The following is a 20,986-nucleotide window of genomic DNA, read 5'->3' on the forward strand; positions in this document are numbered from 1 at the left end:
CAAGATGTATTATACCTTGTATTTTAATTATTTATAACATTATGTAATGACTTGAACTTTTGTAAAATATCTGTGGCAACGACAATGTCAGAAATTACTGCAAAACTATAACCCAGCAAAGAGTTTGTCCATGCAGCCCTGCAGACAGCCAATTATGCTGACACTGAGGTGAGTGAAAATTATTTCGTGAGTACTAATAAAAGGAACCGCCAAAATGCCTAAAGACCCGAACTCCCCTACCTCTTATTGGCAATTGGTTTTAAAGGGTGAAATTGGGGGCAGGGGTGTTCTATGCATGGTCAGCTCAAGGCTACCTTCTGATTGGTTGGAGCTGGGGTTACATAGAGATATTTTAGGAGTTCTGGTCATCAATCCTCCCTCACCAGCTAATCTGAGTTTTACGTGACTGTGGTCAAGAGAGTCCCCAGTTTTCTATCTGGTGGGGGTTTTTTCAGTTTCCTGTAAAAACAACAAACGACTCAAGGTATGCATCAATATGTTATTTTTGATTCCAGAGAGGAAACTAGTACCGCCAGACCCTGATTTACATCTGAGAAAGTTGACTTAGGTGAATGCAAAGAAAAGAGATGGGTTGGGGCAGGGGATGGGGAGCTTTGTCTAGAAGTGTTCTGGCTCGGTTTCAAAACCTCATACCACCACCATTGGTAGAGGAGAAAGAAGTTGGTTTCTGCTTTCTTTTGCCTTCCCAGTCTTGCATCAGTTTATCTCATTAAAGAACACAAAAGGAATCCAGAATTCAAGAGGCAAGAATTGTAGTTCTTAGGTTTTCAGCCTCTGTAATACAAAAAAGAACAGGGGATGCCATACAAAAATACTCATTACAAAACAACAAAAAATTATATCCAGCACACTTGGTTTTTAAAGTTTATCATCATTTAATATTTGGTTTTGATATATGAAAGAATAAATATTTAATTTATTACATTTTTTAAATTCTCTTGTTTTATATGTCCCTTACCTACCCAAGTGGATTTAGAAGTTTGGGGTCCTCTGTCTCTTAAGGAAAAAAATATGATGCCAAAAAGCCAATTATTAAACATGTTTTATAAAATATATACAGATATAAAAGTGGTAGAAAATTATATATATATATATATATATATGTGTATATATGTGTATGTGTATATATATATATATATATATGTATAAAATAGCAAATAGTATACATTGTAAACTTGTGAAATAATTACCCTCCATGCCACTCCAGGTCTAGAAATAGAACATTCCTGGCAATCCAGAAGCCCCCTGCACAACCCTTCCAGATCACAATTCCTTCCTTTCATCCTAAATGTAAACATTATTCTGACTTAAGATATTCCTTACATGTTTGTACAAAATTGTTTTATTTAGACCTGGACAATTTAATAAATTTATGCATCATTACTAATTAATTAACAAGAGCTGATTAGCACAAGTGCTGTAAGCACTTGACTTCTGCTTTGAGAGAAGAGTGATCCTAAATTCCTCTCCTCTCTATATGGGAAGGGGTAATTATTAATTTATTAATTTTTCATTACATTGTGGTTGGAGAACCTTTCTATGCTATTGATCCTTTGGAATATATCAGAGCTTCCTTTTTGATTTAATAACTGGTCTATTTTTATAAGTTTTCTATATGCTATTGCCAAGAATGTATATTGCTGTAGGAGCTTGGAGTCTTCTATATTTAAATACAGTAAGCATTATTTCCCTTTATTTGTTATCTGCTTGATCTATTAGGTTCAGAGAAAGGTGTGTATAATTCCCAAATACCACTATTGATTTATGCACTCCCCTGCATAACTTCTTTAAGTTGTTTGAAATATTTTGTGGGGCATTTTTGTCTATGATTGTTTTATTTTCCTATTTATTCTTCTCACCACCAGTAATAAAATCCTTTTGTCTCATATGATATTTTTGCCTCAAATTTTACTTTTTAGATAGTAAGACACTGTGATTCATAGATTCTGAAATATCATTTCTTGTGATTTTATTGTAAGTCTTCCTATATTTTTTACCTATTTTTCTTTTGATGTAAAATTTACGTGCTATGAAATGCATAATTTGTGTTGCCAGTCTTAAATGATGAGACAGGTAAAGAGTTAACAGGAACAAGCTTAAAAATTAACCACCAGGCTCTGAATCCCCTGACTAGCTGTGGGAACAGAACGGTTCCCAGGGGAAGCCAACTGTAATGGCAACCCCTGCAAGCTGACAAGCAACCTACATCCTGCGTACAAAAATATAAAAACCTAGCTAAACAGAAACCCACGGCAGCTGTCTGCTCTAGACTCTGCCCCCAGCATCTCCTTTGCCAGTGTTTCTCTTCTTAAATAAATTTTCTGATTTCTACCCTTCTGTGCCTCATGAATTCTTTCACAACCCGCAAGTGACCACAACATTAAATTTTATTTTTTTTTACTATTGCAAAAGTTTATTTAACAAAAACGTTTCATATGAAAATGTACATGACCCGATTTTTATATGTAATAAAATAGGTACTGTGGAGAGGGGACATGTGAAAGCAGTTGATTTCTCTGTTGAACAAAGCCATTTCTTATACTCATTTCAAGGCTTCTAACATGGTACTGTTTTCTTGAATTGCCATCATTTCCAATATTGTTCTGTTGCCCACTAGTTGCCATCTTCACACATTCATCTATCACAAGATTCATAAAGGGATCAAATCCCCTCAATATTCCTTGGACGTATCTGCTGCCATTTAATTTCAATGACAACTTCTTGTCCATAAATTTTTTCAACTTGGGAAAGTGAGCTTTGCTCACGGTGCCTACTCAATGAGCTCAAAGATGCCTCCAAACGGAATGCTCCCACAGCAGACCATGACAGTCTTAAATTTTAGTCATTCTGGTGAGTATGTAGAGCTATTTCACTGTGGTTTCAAATTTTATTTATCTGATGACAATGATGTTTTTTATATGTTTATTGGATATTTGTATATCTTCCTTTGTGAGGTAGGTGTGTGTATTTGTATGAGTTTGCTAGGGCTGCATAACAAAATACCACCCATTGGGTGGCTTAAACAACAGACATTTATTTCTCAGATGTGGGAGAGAGCAGAGAGAGTGGAAGCAAGTTCTCCTGTTTCTTCTTATAAGGGCACTAATCCCATTCATGGGGGCTCCACCCTCATGACCTAATTACTTCCTAAAGGCCCTACTTCCTAATAGTATTACATTAGAGGTTAGGATTTCAACGTATGAACTTTGTAGGGAAATAGACATCCAGTCCATAACAACTACCCACCTATTAGAATGGCTAAAATCCAAAAAATTGACAATGCCAATTAATGGAAAGGACACAGAACATCATAATGAATTCTCATTCATTTCTGGTGGGAATGCAAAATGGTACAGCCACTTTGGAAGATAATTTAGTAATTTCTTATAGAGCTAAATATAGTCTTACCATCTGATACAGCAATTAAACACATGTTGCTAGGTGAAAGAAGCAAGTCTGAAAGAAGTAGCATGCACAAATGCATATTGCTAAGTGAAAGAGGGTAGTTTGAAAAAACTACACACTGTATGATTCCATTTACATAACATTAGAGGAATAAAATACTTTGCTAGTTGCTGGAGGTTTAGGGGTTTGGGAGAGTTGAATATATGAAGCACAGGAATTTTTTAGAGTGGTGAAACTATTCTGTATTTTACTACAGTAGAGGATACATGACTCTATGCATTTGTCCAAGTCCATAGAATATCACAGCACAAAGAGTGAACCTTAATGCATACACATTAAAAAAATCAATTAGGAGGTTGATCTGAGGGATCCCAGGATGAAATTCAGATAGTGACAAAATAATCTATTAACAATGTATGATAAGAGTTTGGGGCGAGGGAAGAAGCTGACCTACATCACTTTGGAAATGAGTAGAAACTGGGAGTCTAAAGACAAATGTACATCAACACTGTACTCTAACTGGTAAAGTTGTTTTTCATAGGTGTATGGATAAACAATTCTGAAACCACTGTACATGTACTCTGGTATTAAATGAATGAATGAATGAATGAATGAATGAATGAATAAATGGATGGCAGACAGTGGGAGCCAGGTTTCTCAGTCTTGGAGTGGAAGGTTCCAGGACAGGAAGTGGGGAAGGCTGGAATGAACTATGTGTTACTAGATTAGAGTCAGAGAAATCAATGAACTTGTGTTTAGCTTAATATAACATACACACATACACACACACACATATAAATAATTATAGATATGTATATTTACTGGGGTTAGTATAAACAAATATATTTTCTAGCTCTGTCTGCTGAGAGAGCCTAAAAGCAATTACATCCCAGGAAAAAAATGAACAACCCCTGTGCCCAGATCTTGGTTTCTAATACCATCCGACATTTTCTTTGGAAAAATGGTTGATTCAAAGGCTGAGCAGGGAATATACAAGAAAAAGGGAGTGCTCAAAATACAAAATGATCTCAAAGAGACATAGGAGCCAACTGAAAGAGTTCACAATGGCCAAAGCTAGAACAATTTGAGCAATAAATAAATATGTAGGTAGATGATAAGTGATAGATGATACATAGATAGCATAGTATTAGATTATAATCCAAGTATAAAATAAATATCCGTGAGTCCATCCTAACATCAATAAATTGTTTAATAAATAAATAAATCGGGGAGAATGGAAAAATCTCCCATATAGAAGAATTCTAAATTGTGTAGATTACCCCTTCTCAAGTAGTTGGAGCATTACTCCCCACTTTTTAAAAGCTGGCTGTGCATAATGATTTCTTTCCAAAGAGTATAGTAAGGGGAGGGTAATAAAGAAACTGTACAGTGGAGAAATCTGGCAAACGCTACCTCAGCTAGTGTTCAAGGCTAACATCAGTGATGGTCATGTTGATACCATGTACCTTTAATATGCTATTGTAAGGATGGCAGTTAATGTGGTCTTCCTCCCCTCAAATCCAAACCCCCAGTCCAGCTAGGAGAAAAACATTAGACAATCCCAACTTCAGGGACATTCTATAAAACAACTGACCAATATTTCTCAAAACTGTCAAGGGCATCAAAAACAAGAAAACAGAAACTGCCAGTCTTGAAGAGCATAAGGATACAGGATGACTAAGTGTAATCTGGCATCCTGAATGGGATTCTGGGACAGAAGGATATTAAGTACAAACTAAGGAAATTTGATGGGAATGTGGACTTTAGGTGATAGCAATGTATCAGTATTGGCTCATTAGTTATCTCAAATGTACCATAGTAATACAGATGTTAACAAAAGGGGAGGGGCTGCCAGATGGCTCATTTGGTTAGAGCGCAAGCTCCAGTTCAATTTGAAAACAGCGACTGGACTTGGAGTTGAGCTGCGCCCTCCACAACTAGCTGATGGGCCCTGGAGAAACACACTGTTCCCCAATATTTCCCCCCCAAAAAAAATTTTTTTTAAAAAAGATGTGTCTTTCAAAGAAACAAACAAAAAGCAAAAGGGGAAAATGGGAGCTCATAATTTGGGAACTCTGAACTATTTTTTTTGCAACTTTTCTGTAAATCTAAATCATTCTAAAAGAAAAAATTCATTCAAAACGAAGTATGCGGTTATAGAACAAGATAATGGGTGCAGCAAACTTGCATTACCTTCTAAATTAAGAAGTAGCAAGTGAAAAGGGAGATTTATTATAAGGATACTAGAGTGTTTCAAGGATCCCAATGGCAAAAAAAAATGGCTGGACCTCACGAATTTAGAACAAAGCCCTTAAAACCCCATTAAGAATCTACATCTCCCACCATACCTCAATCCCATCTCCTGAAATATTGGAAAAGAAAAATTGTTCATAAAACCAGATTATACTGAAAAAAGAAAAACTGCTCTCTTGGGTATTAAACACATGAATTAAATAACTCAATAGCTTGTTTGAATAGAAGAATGGAGATAGTGGAAGGGTGACTAAAAGAATAGAAAAATCAAGCTTAGAGTTTCTCCCAAAACTCTGTACAAAAGAATAAAGATGGAAAACACTAGAGAAAATGACATAGGAGAGGCAGTGCCAGAAATTCTAATGTCTACTAGGAATTCTATAAGGAGAAATCAATAATAACGAAGAAAAGGGAATTTGAAGGAAAAAGAAAAGACAAGAAAATTTCTTGGAGGTGATAAAAGACAAAATTTCAAGTACAAATTATAAAACCTAAAATTTATAGTGCTCTTTCTATTTGTCAGGCTTAGTTTAAGAATCTTACATGTATTAATTATTCCTCATAACAACCCCATTCCATGGGTGTTACTTTGATCCTCATGTGACAGACACACAGAGGCACAGAGAGGTGAAGTAACTTGTCCATCATCACAGAGCATTTAATGGAGGAGGCAGAATGCAAACCTGCCGTTTGCTAATAAAACTTTTTATTTTGAAATAATATCAAACTTATAGAAAAGTCACAGGAATTTCACAAAGAATTCCTGTATACCCTTCATAAAGGTTCTGAAATTGGTAACACTTACTGCCTTTGCTTTATGAGGCTAATTTTTCTCTGAATAATTGGAATTTCATTCCAAAAACTCAGTTGCACATATAAGGCTCCTTTACTTCTAAATGCTCCAGGATATACATCCTAAAATCAGACATTCTCTTCCATAATAACAGTACAGTGATCAAAATTAGAAACTTTACACTGATGCTTTTATTTCATCTACAAACCTTATTCACATTTTGCAATTGTTCCAATAAAGCCTTTAGAGAAAAAAATTTTTCTGGTCCAGGATCAGATTACATTACATTTAAATTGTCATGTCTCTTTAGTCTCCTTTAATCTGAAATAATTCCTCAAGCTTTGTCATTCTTGACCTTGACATTTTTGAAAGCCAATTATTTTGTAGAACATTGCTCAATTTGCATTTTTCTGCGTTTCATTTAGGATTAGATTCTTGTTATGTCTTTTGACAGGAATATCACAGGAGTTGCTCTGTCAGGAGGTACAGGTTGTCATTTTGTCTCATACTGGCTATGATAACTTTGATTACTTGGTTAAGGTGGTGTCTGCCCAATTTCTTCACTGTAATGATTCTTTTTTTCCCTTTGTGAGAGACACTAAGATGATCAACATCTATTTCTCATCAAAATTTCACCCACTAGTTTAATATTTGTTGATGATTCTTACCAGAATCAATTGTTATTTGTGATGGTTATTGATGGGGGTTTTCGAATTCACCATTCTTTCTACATGAATAAGTTGGCACATTACTTAATGTTGGTATATGCTATTTTTCCAAGGAGCCCTATTTCCTTGGATATGGTGCTGGATAGTCTCATTGCTATTGGGATGTCATTGCTTCTATGTCCTCACTAGGAAGTATATATATATATATAAAACTATATATCACAAATATATGTATATATGTACATTCATCTATATGTATTTCTATATCTATATATATTTTTTAAATCGTGACTTTATAGTGATACCAATTGCAATCCAGGGTTCATTCTAGCCTCCTCCTTTCCCTATTGCAATGATAGGGAATTGGCTCCCACAAGTACTTACTTACTCCCACAAGTACTTACTTTTTTTTTTTTTTATTCTAGAAAACATGAAGAAACAGTTTCAGAATTGCTAATCTATATCACTGTGTAAGTCAATCTTACTTATTGGAGTTATTTGTTTTTTTGTCTTAGCCTGAGGGAATATGATCAAATTGTCTTCAAAGATTATTTGGGTTCTTTTTTGTCCTTTAGTGTGGGAGAAATATGTTTTTGTTTATATTGCAATTTAGGGTCTCTCCCTTCTTTGCTATTGATTTTTTAAATATGCAAAATATTAACATGATCCCCAAAGTAAAAAATATACAAAAAGGTATATTCAGAGAGGTGTCACTTCACCCATCCCTTGTACTAAAATCCCCTGTATATTTGGGTGTATTTATGGACTTTCTGTTCTATTTCACTCCACGAGTGCCACATCATTTTGATTATAGGGACTTTTTAGCATGTTTAAATATCTGGTAGAACTAGTATCCCTTTGTGGCATTTCTTTTTGAGTGTTAGCCTGGCTATTCTTGTGTAAAACCTGTACTGCTACCATTATGGACACTGTACATACTTCAGATGAGATGACTGACTGAACTGTCCCCTCTAGTAATTTTCTTCCCATTATCTTTTGTCTTCATGGCCCTTATCAATATCTGAAGTTTTCTTATGTACTCACTGGTTGTTTGCTCCTCAGATTTTCCTGGAGATTGGGGATCTTTAATATTCACTAGCATATTGTTGGTTAAAGCACTCAATGGCACACTGTAGGTGGGCATTATGCAGAAGCATTTTGTACACACTTTTTTCATTAGCTATTCTGGTGGGTATATAGTCATTTCACATTGTGGTTTTAATTTTTCCATTTTCTTGATTATTAATGAATTTGTACACTTTTTGATATCTTTATTGGCCATTTGGATCGCCTTTTTTTAAAAAAGTGGTTATTTCAATTCCTCCCCCCCCATTTCCTATTCGGTTGTCTGTCATTTATTGATCTGTAGGGGTTCTTCATATATTCTGGATGAGTCCTTCGTCAAATATATATATTGTAGATATATTCTCCTACAACGGTGACTTTGATGAAAATATATTCTTAAATTTAATATAGTAAAATTCACCATTTTTCCCAATATGGTTTTGTGTGTGTGTTCTGGTTAAGAAATCTTTGCTACTCCAAGCCTAGAGAGATATTCTATGTTTTCTTCTAAAGCCTATATCTTTTATAATTAGATCACTAATGCATCTTGAATTGATTTGTATGTAGGTGTGATGTAAGAGCCAAGATTAATTTATTGCTATGAATATGCAACTGACCCAATGCTACTTACCAAAAAGATCATTTCCCTACCATACTGCAGTGAAGCCATTGTCATGAATCAAATGACCACATATATGTAGGACTATTTCAGGGCTCTTTATTTTGTTTCATTGGTCTATTTGTTCATTCTTGCATCAATACCATACTGCCTTAATGACCAAAGTACAACTTACCACATTAACAAATTCAAGAAGAAAAACATTATATCAATGTGCCAAAATGGCATCTGACAATATTCAGCAGGCATTTCTTTAAAAAAAGCTAATTAGAGACGGAAGAAAACAACACAAAGTCTGTTTACCTCAAACCTAGAGCAAACATTACACTAAGTGATTTCCATTAAATTGGGGGAAACAATTAGATGCCTGCTAACACCACTAATCCTAAATCTTGTTCTGGAAATTCTTTCTATTACAGTAGGAATAGTTAATAATCACTGTAAATATTCAGAAAAGAACAAAATTATATCTGTTTGCAGTTGACATACTAATTACCTAGAAACTAAAACTCTAGTAAAAAATAAACTAAATTTAAAAGATTTTTATTGGGTAATAATGAGAGCTATGACTGCAACATATTTAAAATTTTAATATGATAGTATCAGTATAAATACAGATATAAGCCAGAATGTGGGACAAGGTAAATTCATAATTTATAATACTAAAGGATTACTATCTACAATGTTATTTTTAAGAATCCCACAATTCTTATATGAATGGTCTTTAAAAAATGAATACGGGGGCAGCTGGCAGGCTCAGTTGGTTAGAGTCTGGGCTCTTTTAACAAGGTTGCTGGTTCAATTCCCGCATGGGATGGTGGGCTGTGCCCCCTGCAACTAAAGATTGAAAACGGCAACTGGACTTGGAGCTGAGCTGTGCCCTCCACAACTAAATTGAAAGTCAACAACTTGGAGATGATGGGCCCTGGAGAAACACACTGTTCCCTAATAGTCCCCAATTAAAAAAAAATTTTTAATTAAAATAAAATGAATACGAGCAAAAGACATGAACTGGCAAATTACAGTGTTTAGCAATAAACAGATGTGAAAAGATGCTCAACTCACTATTAACCAGGAACATATTAAAGCACATACAAGAGGTGGAAACAATATTTCACTGGCTGAAGGGGTTGTAAATTGGCAAAATGATGTTTTCCACTTTTCCAGGAATACCTAGAGAGGTTAAAAGTGAATATAACCGGGGCCGACTCGGTGGCTCAGGCGGTTAGAGCTCCATGCTCCTAACTCCAAAGACTGCTGGTTCGATTCCCACATGGGCTAGTGGGCTCTCAACCATAAGGTTGCCAGTTCAACTCCTCAAGTCCCGCAAGGGATGGTGGGCTGCGTCCCTGCAAGTAAGACTGAAAGGACAACAACTTGAAGCTGAACCACACCCTCCACAACTAAGATTGAAAGGACAACTTGACTTGGAAAAAAGTCCTGAAAGTACACACTGTTCCCCAATAAAGTCCTGTTCCCCTTCCCCAATAAAGTCTTTACAAAGAAAAAAAGTGAATATAACCTGTGACTGAACAATCCCATTTTCTGATAAATACCTCAGAGAAATTCTTGCTTATGTATAGCAAGAAATAGAGATATTCAGTAAGATATTTTTCAGGAAGAAATAAAAATTACCAATAAAAGGCCTACATACTTATGGTGTATTTAAATAATAGGGCTACGGGTTTTCTATTATAGTCTATTGAAAAGCCGTTAAAATTTTTTTTAGGGGTGGCCAGTTAGCTCAGCTGGTTAGAGCATGGTGCAAGGTTGTCGGTCGGATCCCTGCACAGGCCACTGTGAGTTGCGCCCTCCTTAAAAAAAAAATTTAAAGCAATTAGATAGCATGATGAGTTGCTTTCCTTGCCACACACCTGCCATAATGCTGACATTTCTATCCTTGAAGCCACCCTTTTTGGTTACAGCAACATCTACCAAAGTGAAATCACATCTGTAATAGGTATTGAGAATGGGAGTTCTATAGTGAGGTCTGAGATATACTGGGTTAGATAAAATGAAACATTTTTAAATAGTATCAAAATAGTCAAGACACTTAATGTGAATTTTTCCCCTTCAAGAAATATAGCATCAGAGCTCCTTTGCTTGTTTGACCACAAAACCATTTTCAAGTACCATTAAGTACTACTGTTTTGTGCAACATATTTTCAGAAATTTTGAGTTAATGTACTGTCTCCAGAAGACCTCTATTAACATCAAAATGTAACCATGGAGGAGAAACACATTGACCTATTAGCAAAAATTAATTTTATTATAGCAATTATAATACTTTTTGGCATTACATTTTTGTGGAAACATTGTGTATACAGTTTACAAATTAAAGAAACAATTTGAAATAATGAGTGGCAAATAATATTCCCACTAGATGGTGAATGATTATTCTAGATGATTAATGATTATTCATTGACATCTGCCCAATCTGCCGTTCTTAGCAAAATGGACTTGTAGGTACAAGTCTTAATGTACGACTAAAGAAACATTACAGAGGTTTGGTTCAAAATGAGGTGGCAATACTCACTTTTATTTTGTGAGAGGTTTTTAAGTGTTGAATGCCTGTTTTTCATATCTATTGTTTATTCCTTTTGTAAAGCTGATGAAAATAAGATAAACAAGAATAAGAAGAGAAACAATTTAAAAGATGTTGGGGGAGAACTAACTCTGGGTGGTGAACTCACAATGTGATTTATAGATGATGTATTACAGAATTGTACACCTGAAATCTATGTAACTTTATTAACAATTGTCACCCCAATAAACTTTAATTGAAAAAAAAAAGATGTTGGGGCTGGATCATGTCACTTTTTCCAACATTGTTACACTGCTCAAGTTAGAAAACCTAAAATCTGGACACCTAATTAAATCACAACAGGTCATTCCCCTGGATATTCCTGGTAGGTCACTTTATGTTTTATAATCTTTTTAATAGACTACCGAGTTCAATTTACTGAACTTTATTTTGAATGTTAGTGTGTATCTTATAAGTGATACTGGCCCAGATTTTGCTTTTCAGGGGTTATCCTCATCTGTTATTGGGATACTGTCTTATGGAATAATCAGCAAAATTTTGTTGTAAGTTATCTATTCTTTAAAACTTCTTATTACCTGAAAAACTACTGATTCTAGTTTTTCAAAAACAAGATCATAACAGTAAAAATTTTTGCTTTGGGGCGGCCTAATGGCTCAGTCGATTACAGTGCGAGCTCTCAACAACAAGATTGCTGGTTCAATTCCCACATGGGATGGTGGGCTGCACACCCTGCAACTGAAGAATGAAAACAGCAACTGGACTTGGAGCTGAGCTGCGCCCTCCACAGTTGTTGATTGAAGGACAATAACTTCAAGCTGATGGGCCCTGGAGAAACACACTGTTTCCCAATATTCCCCAATAAAAAAATTTTAAAAACCCTTACAAAAAATTTGTTTTGCTTTGTTTATAGGTCTGTTCAGGTTTTTTATAGTATCTTGAGTCAACTTTGATCATTTAGGTTTCTCTAAATAATTCATTCTCTATATTTTTATACATATTGAAATACATGTATATAGTAATACATACATGGGTATAACTTTAACATTTTTAAATCTCCTGTACGTAGCTATTTTACTTTTCCCATACATAAAGCTATAACTGAGTCATTTTCCTAAGTATTAACTGCCAATTCTATATTAATGGTTTTTTTCAAAGAGAATATCTACTATTTCATTAACTATCCCAATAATTTCTACTTTTACTGTATAGATTACTTCCTGCTACTTACCTTGGTTTTTATTTTTTTATTTTTTTAAATTTCTGGCTTAAGTTAATGTTTATTTTTTTCAGCACCTTTATCAACTGCCTGTTATGTGATGGCACTGTAGTTATCAGGACTGAATGGTAAACAAGACAAACACTAGTTGTTCAATCCAGGTTTTCTAAATGCATTAAGGTTATTAATTTTCTACCAAGGAGAGCTTTGGTCATTTCCCACAATTTTTTATTTGAAGGCATCACATCATTTATCACTAAGAGTCTAAAATTTCAGATTTGATTTTCTACTTAAAAAACTTTATTGTGAAAAGTTTCAAATATATGCAAAGGCAGAATAGCACAATGAACCCTACGTACCCATTATCCAGCTTCAACACTTAGCCACATTTTGCCAAACCTGTTTCATTTATCCCTCCCAGCATTTGTTTTTCTGGACTGGTATAAAGCATATCATAGACATTACATAATTTCACCCTTGAATACTTCAGTATGAATCTCTAATGCATAAGTACCTATACACACAAACCCACGTCATGCCTAGGAAAATGAATAATTGCTTAATATAATTGAATACCCACTGTAGGTTTACATTTTTACAATCTAAATTTTTTTCATTTATTTGTCCAAATCAGGATTGTATAGATATTTTCTTTTCTGTATTCTTCATGCTCTGGCATTTGGGGACTTGGAGACTACCGCTCCCAGGGCTAGCAAATTCCTAGAGACAGCAAATGACTGTACTGCAAGCATGCCTTTGATATACAAACTAACCAATATAAAACCTATATCCCCAATCATCTCCTTTATCAAATTCTCACACAGCAAGCCAATATTCCCCCTGCCCTAAATCACTCCAGGGCCAGGCACTGGACAAGTAGGGGCCACCCCTATAGCTCAGAGTCCACCGAAATTATTCAACTATACAATCCTAAACTTGCTCAGTGTACCTACTCAGCGTTGCCCATTCCTTTGTAAGAAAACTCCAGTAAAGACTCTCAACCATGCTCTGTGGTCTCGTCCCTTCTGCCTCCCAACAAAACTGGATGCTTCCCTATGTGGACCTGAGTGGCATGTGATGCTTCCTATTTCTAGGGCTCTGAGTATGAACTTCTTCCTTCATGACAATCATTTCTGTGTCTGCATATCTTACCATACCTGATTAACACAAATCATGCATACATTTTTACAAAAGCGTCCCAACACATTCCATACACTGTATTTGTTATGTCTCTTAAGTTTCTTTTGTTAGATTCTGTTTTAATTTTGTCTTGACATATATTGGTTAAGAAATTAGGTCACTAGTTCTGTGGAATTTCCCACATTCTAGATGTGGTTGTTTGCTTCTTTATGTCATTAATTTGTTCCATTAGTCTCCAAGTTTCCTGTAAACTGGTATTTAAACTTAGAGACTAAATTATACTTCTGAACCAATATTTTAGGCAAGGATACTTCACAGGTGGTGCTGTATACATTCATTGCATCACATCAAGAATCGCCGAGTTGATATAACTTATAGATGTTAATATTGATTAGTGGGTTCTGTCATTCTACTCCATCCATTAAAAGCTTCCTATCAATTTTTTATCCAATGGTCTTCAACCTATCATTCCTTTACCTTATTAGCTAGAGTTGTCTAATAATAAAGAACTTTCTTCACCAACTTTTGGGTGTCTTAAAATATGGTTCATAAAGGAAAGTGAGATAAATGCTCCATTTCCCCCATTTATTTACCAATAAATGTCCTAATATGCTTCACAGCTGACCAATGTGTTTGGTTAGAAAAATAAGAAGCTATCAAAGATTACAGTGGTCACGACCAAAGGACACAGGAGCCAATTTGAGGGAATAACCACTGGCCAAAGATAGGACAATTTGAGCAGTAAAAAAAATAATAATTAAAAAAAATAAAGGCTACAATGGATTTTTAAAAAATTATTGCAGGAGTTATATAACACAGGTGATTTTAAATTTCCAAATAGTTTCTTTTTATGTGATCCTTTGTTATTTCAAATTAAATTTAGACCAAGGCCACAAAATATAGATTGTAGAGAATCTGCTTTTTAATGAACGAATTGAAAAAAAGCATTTCTCACTTTCACTATTTTAACAATAGATTATCTGAAGTCCAACAGGAATGAGTGTTGGTGAAGGGCATTTCCATATTCACTGTGCCCAAAATCTTTGTGAATTTTCAAGAGTAATATTAATGATGACAAAACAAAATTCAGTGGCTTAAAAGAACCATTTGACTGTATCTCATGATTTTGTGCGTCAGGAATTTGGGCAAGGTCTCAGTTGGTCAATTCTGTTCTGTACAGCATCAACTCACTGTATGAATCACTCAGTGGCATTCTGCTGGTAGCTAGTCTGGCAGATCCAAAATTATTTCACTCAAATGTCTGGTGTTGGTGGACACATCTGTAAGGCTGGGCCAAACAGGGTACCTCTCCCTCTCTGTTGTCTCAGGGCTTCTTCATGTGGTCCCTTCAGCAGAGTAGCCAGACTTTTTAACATAACAACTTAGGATCTGAACTTGAGAGAGTATCTCAAAAAATGAAGTAAAATCTACAAGTAAACCCTGGGTTCAAAAGCTTGCACAGCAGTATTTCTACTATATTCTACTGGTCAAAGTCTGACCAGATTCAAGGGGAAAGGATGTGGATTCTACCTCTTGATGGGAGGAGTATCAGTGAATTTCTGGTCATTTTTACTGTCACAGCATATTACCATTTTACAAATGAATAAATTACAACACAGAGCACTTAAGCATCTTGTTCAATATAACATAAGCAGGAAAGTGATGGGATAGATGTGTGTTTCGCACTTTTGTTATTAGTTTTTAGAATGAATGTGAAGTTTATCAGGTTTGAGTAATGGTAGAATATATTAAATTAACCTATGTATGAAGCAAAAGGGATTAATTCCTACATTCATAGCATGTTCTACAACACAGGACTGAAGACTTTCTTACATCTTTACATTATGAATTTTCAGATGATGGGTTAGGTGTGAATGTTGTCTAAAGGCCTTCTTACATTCCTTGCATTCATAAGGTTTCTCACCAGAATGAATTCTCAGATGTTGAATTAGGGATGAATTAAGTCTAAAGGCCTTCCTACATTCCTTACATTCAAAGGGCTTTTCACCAGTATGAATGCTCTGATGTAGAGTAAGTTTTTGGCGCAATCTAAAGGCCTTCCCACATTCCTTACATTTATAAGGTTTCTCACCAATATGAATACTCTGATGTTGTGTAAGTTGTGAAAGCAGCCTAAAGGCCTTCCCACATTCCTTACAGTCATAGGGTTTAACACCAATATGAATGCTCTGATGTGAAATAAGTTGTGAATAACGACTAAATGCCTTCCAACATTCTTTACATTCATAAGGTTTCTCACCAGTATGAATTCTGTGATGAAGAATAAGATGATAACCACGACTAAAGGTCTTTCCACATTCCTTACATTCATAAGGTTTCTCACCAGTGTGAATTCTCTGGTGGAGTGTTAGTTGTTGTCGCACGCGAAAGGCCTTCCCACATTCCTTACATTCGTAAGGTTTCTCACCAGTATGAAGTTTGTGATGCACTCGAAGGCCAGAGCCACATAAAAAGGCCTTCCCACATTCTTTACATTCATAGAGTTTGTCAGCAATATTAAGCTTCTGATGTCGAGTAAGGTGTGCATACTGTCTAAAGGCCTTTCCACATTCTGTGCATACATAGGGTTTCTCACCAGTATGAATCCTCTGATGGAGAGTAAGTTGTCCCCGCACTCTGAAGGCCTTCCCACATTCCTTACATTCATAGGGCTTCTCACCAGTATGAATTTTCTGATGTACTCTAAGGTCTGGGCCACATACGAAAGATTCTCCACATTCCTTACATTCATAGAGTTTTTCAACAGAATGAAGTCTCTGATGTCGAGTAAGGTGGGCAGTCTGTCTAAAAGCCATCCCACATTCCTTACATTCATAGGGTTTTTCACCAGTATGAATTCTGTGATGAAAAGTAAGTTGTTGGCGTACTCTAAAGGCCTTCCCACATTCCTTACATTCATAGGGTTTCTCAACAAAATGAATTCTCTGATATGGATTAAGGGATGTGCGTTTCTGGTAAGAGGACACTTTTTGAGATGTAATTTTCACTTGACCAAAATATCCCTCTTGTCCTTTAAATTTTCTTTTGGACTCCCAATCATTTTTTAAAATGAGGTCCTTAAGACTATGGTCGTTAATTCTTTCCATTATCTTCCACTGGGATAAGTTTATTTCATAAATGTCATTTTCTGAAGATGACTTCCTGGTCTCATGCCTTGTCTCCAAATCTGAAAGAAAACAAGAGAGCAAACATGTAGTCCCTTTTTCTAAAGTGGAAATAAAAGATAACCAAAGTAATTTCCATTGAAATTCTAAAGATAGTTATAGAATTTGGTGAAAAAATGCATAAGGGAACACCAGGAAAAATGAGAGTTGATGTGAGAAAGTGAGACTGGTGATTAAGTACAGGCATATCTCCTTTTATTATACATCACTTTATTGTGCTTTGCAGACATTAAGTTTTTTACAACTTGAAGGTTTGTGGCAACCCTATATTCAGCAAGTCTTTCGGTGCAATTTTTTCAACAGCACTTGTTTACTTTGGGTATCTGTGTCAGATTTTGGTAATTCTTGCAATATTTCAACCTTTTTCATTATTATATTTGTATGGTGATCTGTGATCAGTGATCTTTGATGTTACCCTCCACCAGCAAAAAGATTAAGACGTGCGAAAGGCTCAGATGCTGGCTAGCATATTTATAGCAATAATTTTTAATGAAGGTATGTACATCATTGTTTTAAAAAAAATGCTATTGCACACTTAATAGACTGTAGTATAGTGTAAACATAACTTTTATATGCACTGGAAAACCAAAAAAATTCCTGACTTTTGTTTATTGAGATATTCGCTTTATTGCGGTGGTCTGAAACCAAACCTACAGTATCTCCAAGGTATGCCTGTAAACATTTTAAGTCAGTGGTTCTCAAATTGAGATGTGTCAGAATTACCAGGGAACTTATTACAAATACTGATGTTTAGATACCACCTAAACCTCTTGGATAGGATTCTACAGTCCTGGACAGGCCTATATTTAATATTCTCCACATGATTCTGATGGAGATGAAAGGTTAAAAAAAATCATACTTAACTTTTCAACAATTTCTCTTTATTGTTAGAATAAAATCAAACTTACTGTGGTTAAAATACCTCTGCTTCTAACACATCATCTCTATACTGTCCTCTTTACTGCTACCTGGAGAGGACTTCTTTCAAATCTTTGAACATGTCCCAACTTACTTTCCATCTCTTAGGACTTTTCAATCTGCTGTATCTCCCACAAATCTTCTGATTGGGCTCTTTGCATGGCTGTCTCTTTCTCATTCTGAAATCTTAAAGTCATTTTCTGATAGTATCTAAATCTATGTTGTTATTATATATCTGTGTTGTTATATATGTATATGTAATATATAATCTATGTTGAAATTATATATTAATTTTTCCAATTGTTATTCTGCTTATTTTCTTACCCCTAACCCTCTTCAAGGGCAGAAATAATCGCTTCTTTATTCTCCGTTAAATAATAAATTCACAGCACATAGTAAGTTTCACTCATTTAATTACCATAGTTATATACTTATTCTGAATACATTTCTCTGCTTCTAATCTCTCTTTGGTATAATTACTATATACCTTACTATAATGATTAAATATTCCCTTTATTCATCCAAGCTAGCTCAGCTAAATATATAAATAGAAAATGGTGGCTGTATATTCCTATACATCCTTCTACTGCTTATACCCTCTTCTATGCAGTATTATCTACACTGCCTTCCCTCCTTCACACAGCTATGGGTTACTTTTTCTTTGTCTCCACATACAACAAAGGTACTGAGGAGTTCTACTTACTTAATCTTTCTTTAAACCTGCTTTATCACTCATCCATTTTACAAATGCTCAAGTGATTTTGTTCCTCCATTACCTTGCTCAGGTCTTCTTTCCATTCCCTCAGAGGCAAAGCCATTCCTGTATTTCCTAGAAATGTGTACCAATGATTTTTCAGACACAGAAAAATGTTTAGATCTTACTGAAGTTCTTATGAAGTCCTTAGCAGAAAACAAAAAAAGGATGTGATACGTAAGGAACTCACTAATTATAGCACAAAAGGTCTTAAGTGTAAAGAACTTAAGTGTAAAGAACTTGCTAACAAAGGTCATGTTGGATACAGACCAGAGGAGGCTAAGCCAGTAGGAGCAAAAGGCATAGGAAAATTTAAGTTTTAAATGTGTTGTGTAATGAGAGAGAAAAAGGATGACGTTTTCAATTATTAGAATATGGTCTGCATAAAAAAGTTGGAATCATATAGACATATTCTACTAAAACCAGAAATAAGAAAATTTTAAAAAGTAAATCCACTTGAAATTTTAGAAGTCTATATTAAATAACTCTTAGATCGAAAGGCAAATCAGTTCCAAAATAGTATTTTTGTTTTTAAAAACAATGGTAATCATAAAAAAAACCCTACATTCTATTTAGATTGAGAACTAAGAAAAAGGACTTCTAAGCTATTTTCATGAGGTGATATCAAAGACCACTCATAAAAAGAAAACTACATACCAATTTTCTGAAAATAAATGTAAAACTTCTAAATATTTAATAAAACAGCACACTGAAAGACCCAGTGTTGTTTATTTAAAGAATGTTAAAGTGGTCCAATATGGAGAAATCAATTAAGATAATTCAACATATTAATAGAACTGATAAGGGGGGAAAAATCACATGATCAACTCCAAAGATGCTGAAAAGGCAACTAAAAAAAAAACTATTCCGGATTTTGAAGAACTGCTCAATAAAACAGGAATGATTACTTCCCTAAAATAAAATACATACTGTCTTAACAAAAAAACAGCTCTGGAATTATTAGTCAATGTACTTAATATCAGAAAAAAAACAGAGGTAAAAGAATTTAAAAGAAGGAGGTAAAACTATTTGCAGATGATATAATTGCATAGCTGGAAAACTTAAGAGGTTTTAAATAATAAATCACCTGGACTTATTACGTAGTCTGCTTGAGCATTTTATTTTTAACCACTTGCTTTTGTGGATGAAAAGGGGACGCTACAATAAATCTAACCAAAAGTAACCTTCCACGTTGATCTGATCATATATTCCGAATTAGGCAGGTCGTGGTGCGTAGTCACACCCCAGGCATATAACTTCTTTAGTGAAAGGTTTTAAACAAGCCCTGTCCGTTGTTCTTGTGCATCTAGGTTAACACGTTTGAAATACCGGAAGTAATCCTCTTTTCCAGACCTGCAAGGTGCAACCACACTCAAGGGAGCACACAACCTTGCTAACTATCCTATACCTTGCTTTCTCCCACCTTCATGTAATCTTCCTTATGTTCCCTCCTTAATTCTAAATGTATAAAAGAAATTTCAAAACTGTTATTCTCTGAAGCATTTGAGATCTTGCTTCCTGGCATTAGCATCAGTTTTAGCTCTTATAGAAATTCTCTTCAGGTTGGACATTTCTTACATTGACAATCTAGAGATACAAGAAGGTCTGGGATACAGAAGACTTGGTTCCGATGTCCCCTGTTTGCATTTCAACACTGGGGACAGTGTACAAAGATCTGAAAATAATAAAACCTGACATCCAAGAACTGTACTTCTAAGAACCAATTTTAATCACATCCTAATAAGTCCATACTGAACAATCCTCACATTCTAGTCTAATTTCACTGAGAAAAAGCAACAATAGAAGAATTATCTCTACCACATTGACCATCACCTACTGCATTCATAACGATACTGTTTTCCTTTCTAATTCTCTCGTTTCCTGGATCCTATCCTCTTCATCCACCCCTACCTCAAGGACACTGCTCCCACAATTATGTTCTCTCTCTATTGCATCAATTTATTCCAGCTATAGAATCATTCCCATGAACACACAATCATGCTCTAATATTTCATATTGTAAAATATACTGCTTGTAACCCATATCCCCAGTGTAACTATGATCTCTATTTTCCAACTTCCCTTCATACATAATTCCTCCAAAGAGTTGTCTTATACTCATTCTCATCACCTACCCATCTCTCGTTAAGTCATTCTAATCACGATTTCACCCTGATTCTACTAAAAATCACTCTTGACAAGATCACCAGCATTTTCCATCTTGCCAGAACCTGGGGTCAATTCTCAGTCCTCCTTCTCTATTCTTCCCATTTGAAACATTTTCTTTTGTTTTTATTTTGTATCAGTGCTGCTCCTTCTCTATCTCCTTTGCTGCTCCCCCTTTCAAAGGTCTAAATGTTGGAGTGCCCCATGAATCAATCTTGTGGCCACTTCTCCTCATCTGC

The 20,986-nt window shown here is 35.1% G+C and overlaps 1 protein-coding gene and 1 pseudogene across 7 annotated transcripts in view; both read right to left on the reverse strand.

Annotated features, from left to right (window-relative positions):
* Window positions 1-2,563: 2,563 nt before the first annotated feature.
* Window positions 2,564-2,780, reverse strand: LOC109457212 (small nuclear ribonucleoprotein G; annotated as a pseudogene).
* An 8,286-nt stretch (window positions 2,781-11,066) lies between these two features.
* The window catches only part of ZFP82 (ZFP82 zinc finger protein), a 63,032-nt gene continuing 53,112 nt past the window's right edge, over window positions 11,067-20,986 (reverse strand). For 6 of the 7 annotated variants that reach the window (XM_074315785.1, XM_074315783.1, XM_074315782.1 and 3 more), the window contains one exon: window positions 11,067-16,912. In XM_074315785.1, the coding sequence (XP_074171886.1) occupies window positions 15,555-16,912 (1,358 nt within the window). In that variant the 3' untranslated portion in view covers window positions 11,067-15,554. Of the gene's footprint in view, window positions 18,658-20,986 lie in introns of all 7 variants that reach the window. The other variant, XM_074315791.1, reaches the window with a different exon arrangement.

This window comes from Rhinolophus sinicus, linkage group LG11 (assembly GCF_036562045.2).
Source record: "Rhinolophus sinicus isolate RSC01 linkage group LG11, ASM3656204v1, whole genome shotgun sequence".
NCBI lineage: Eukaryota > Metazoa > Chordata > Mammalia > Chiroptera > Rhinolophidae > Rhinolophus > Rhinolophus sinicus.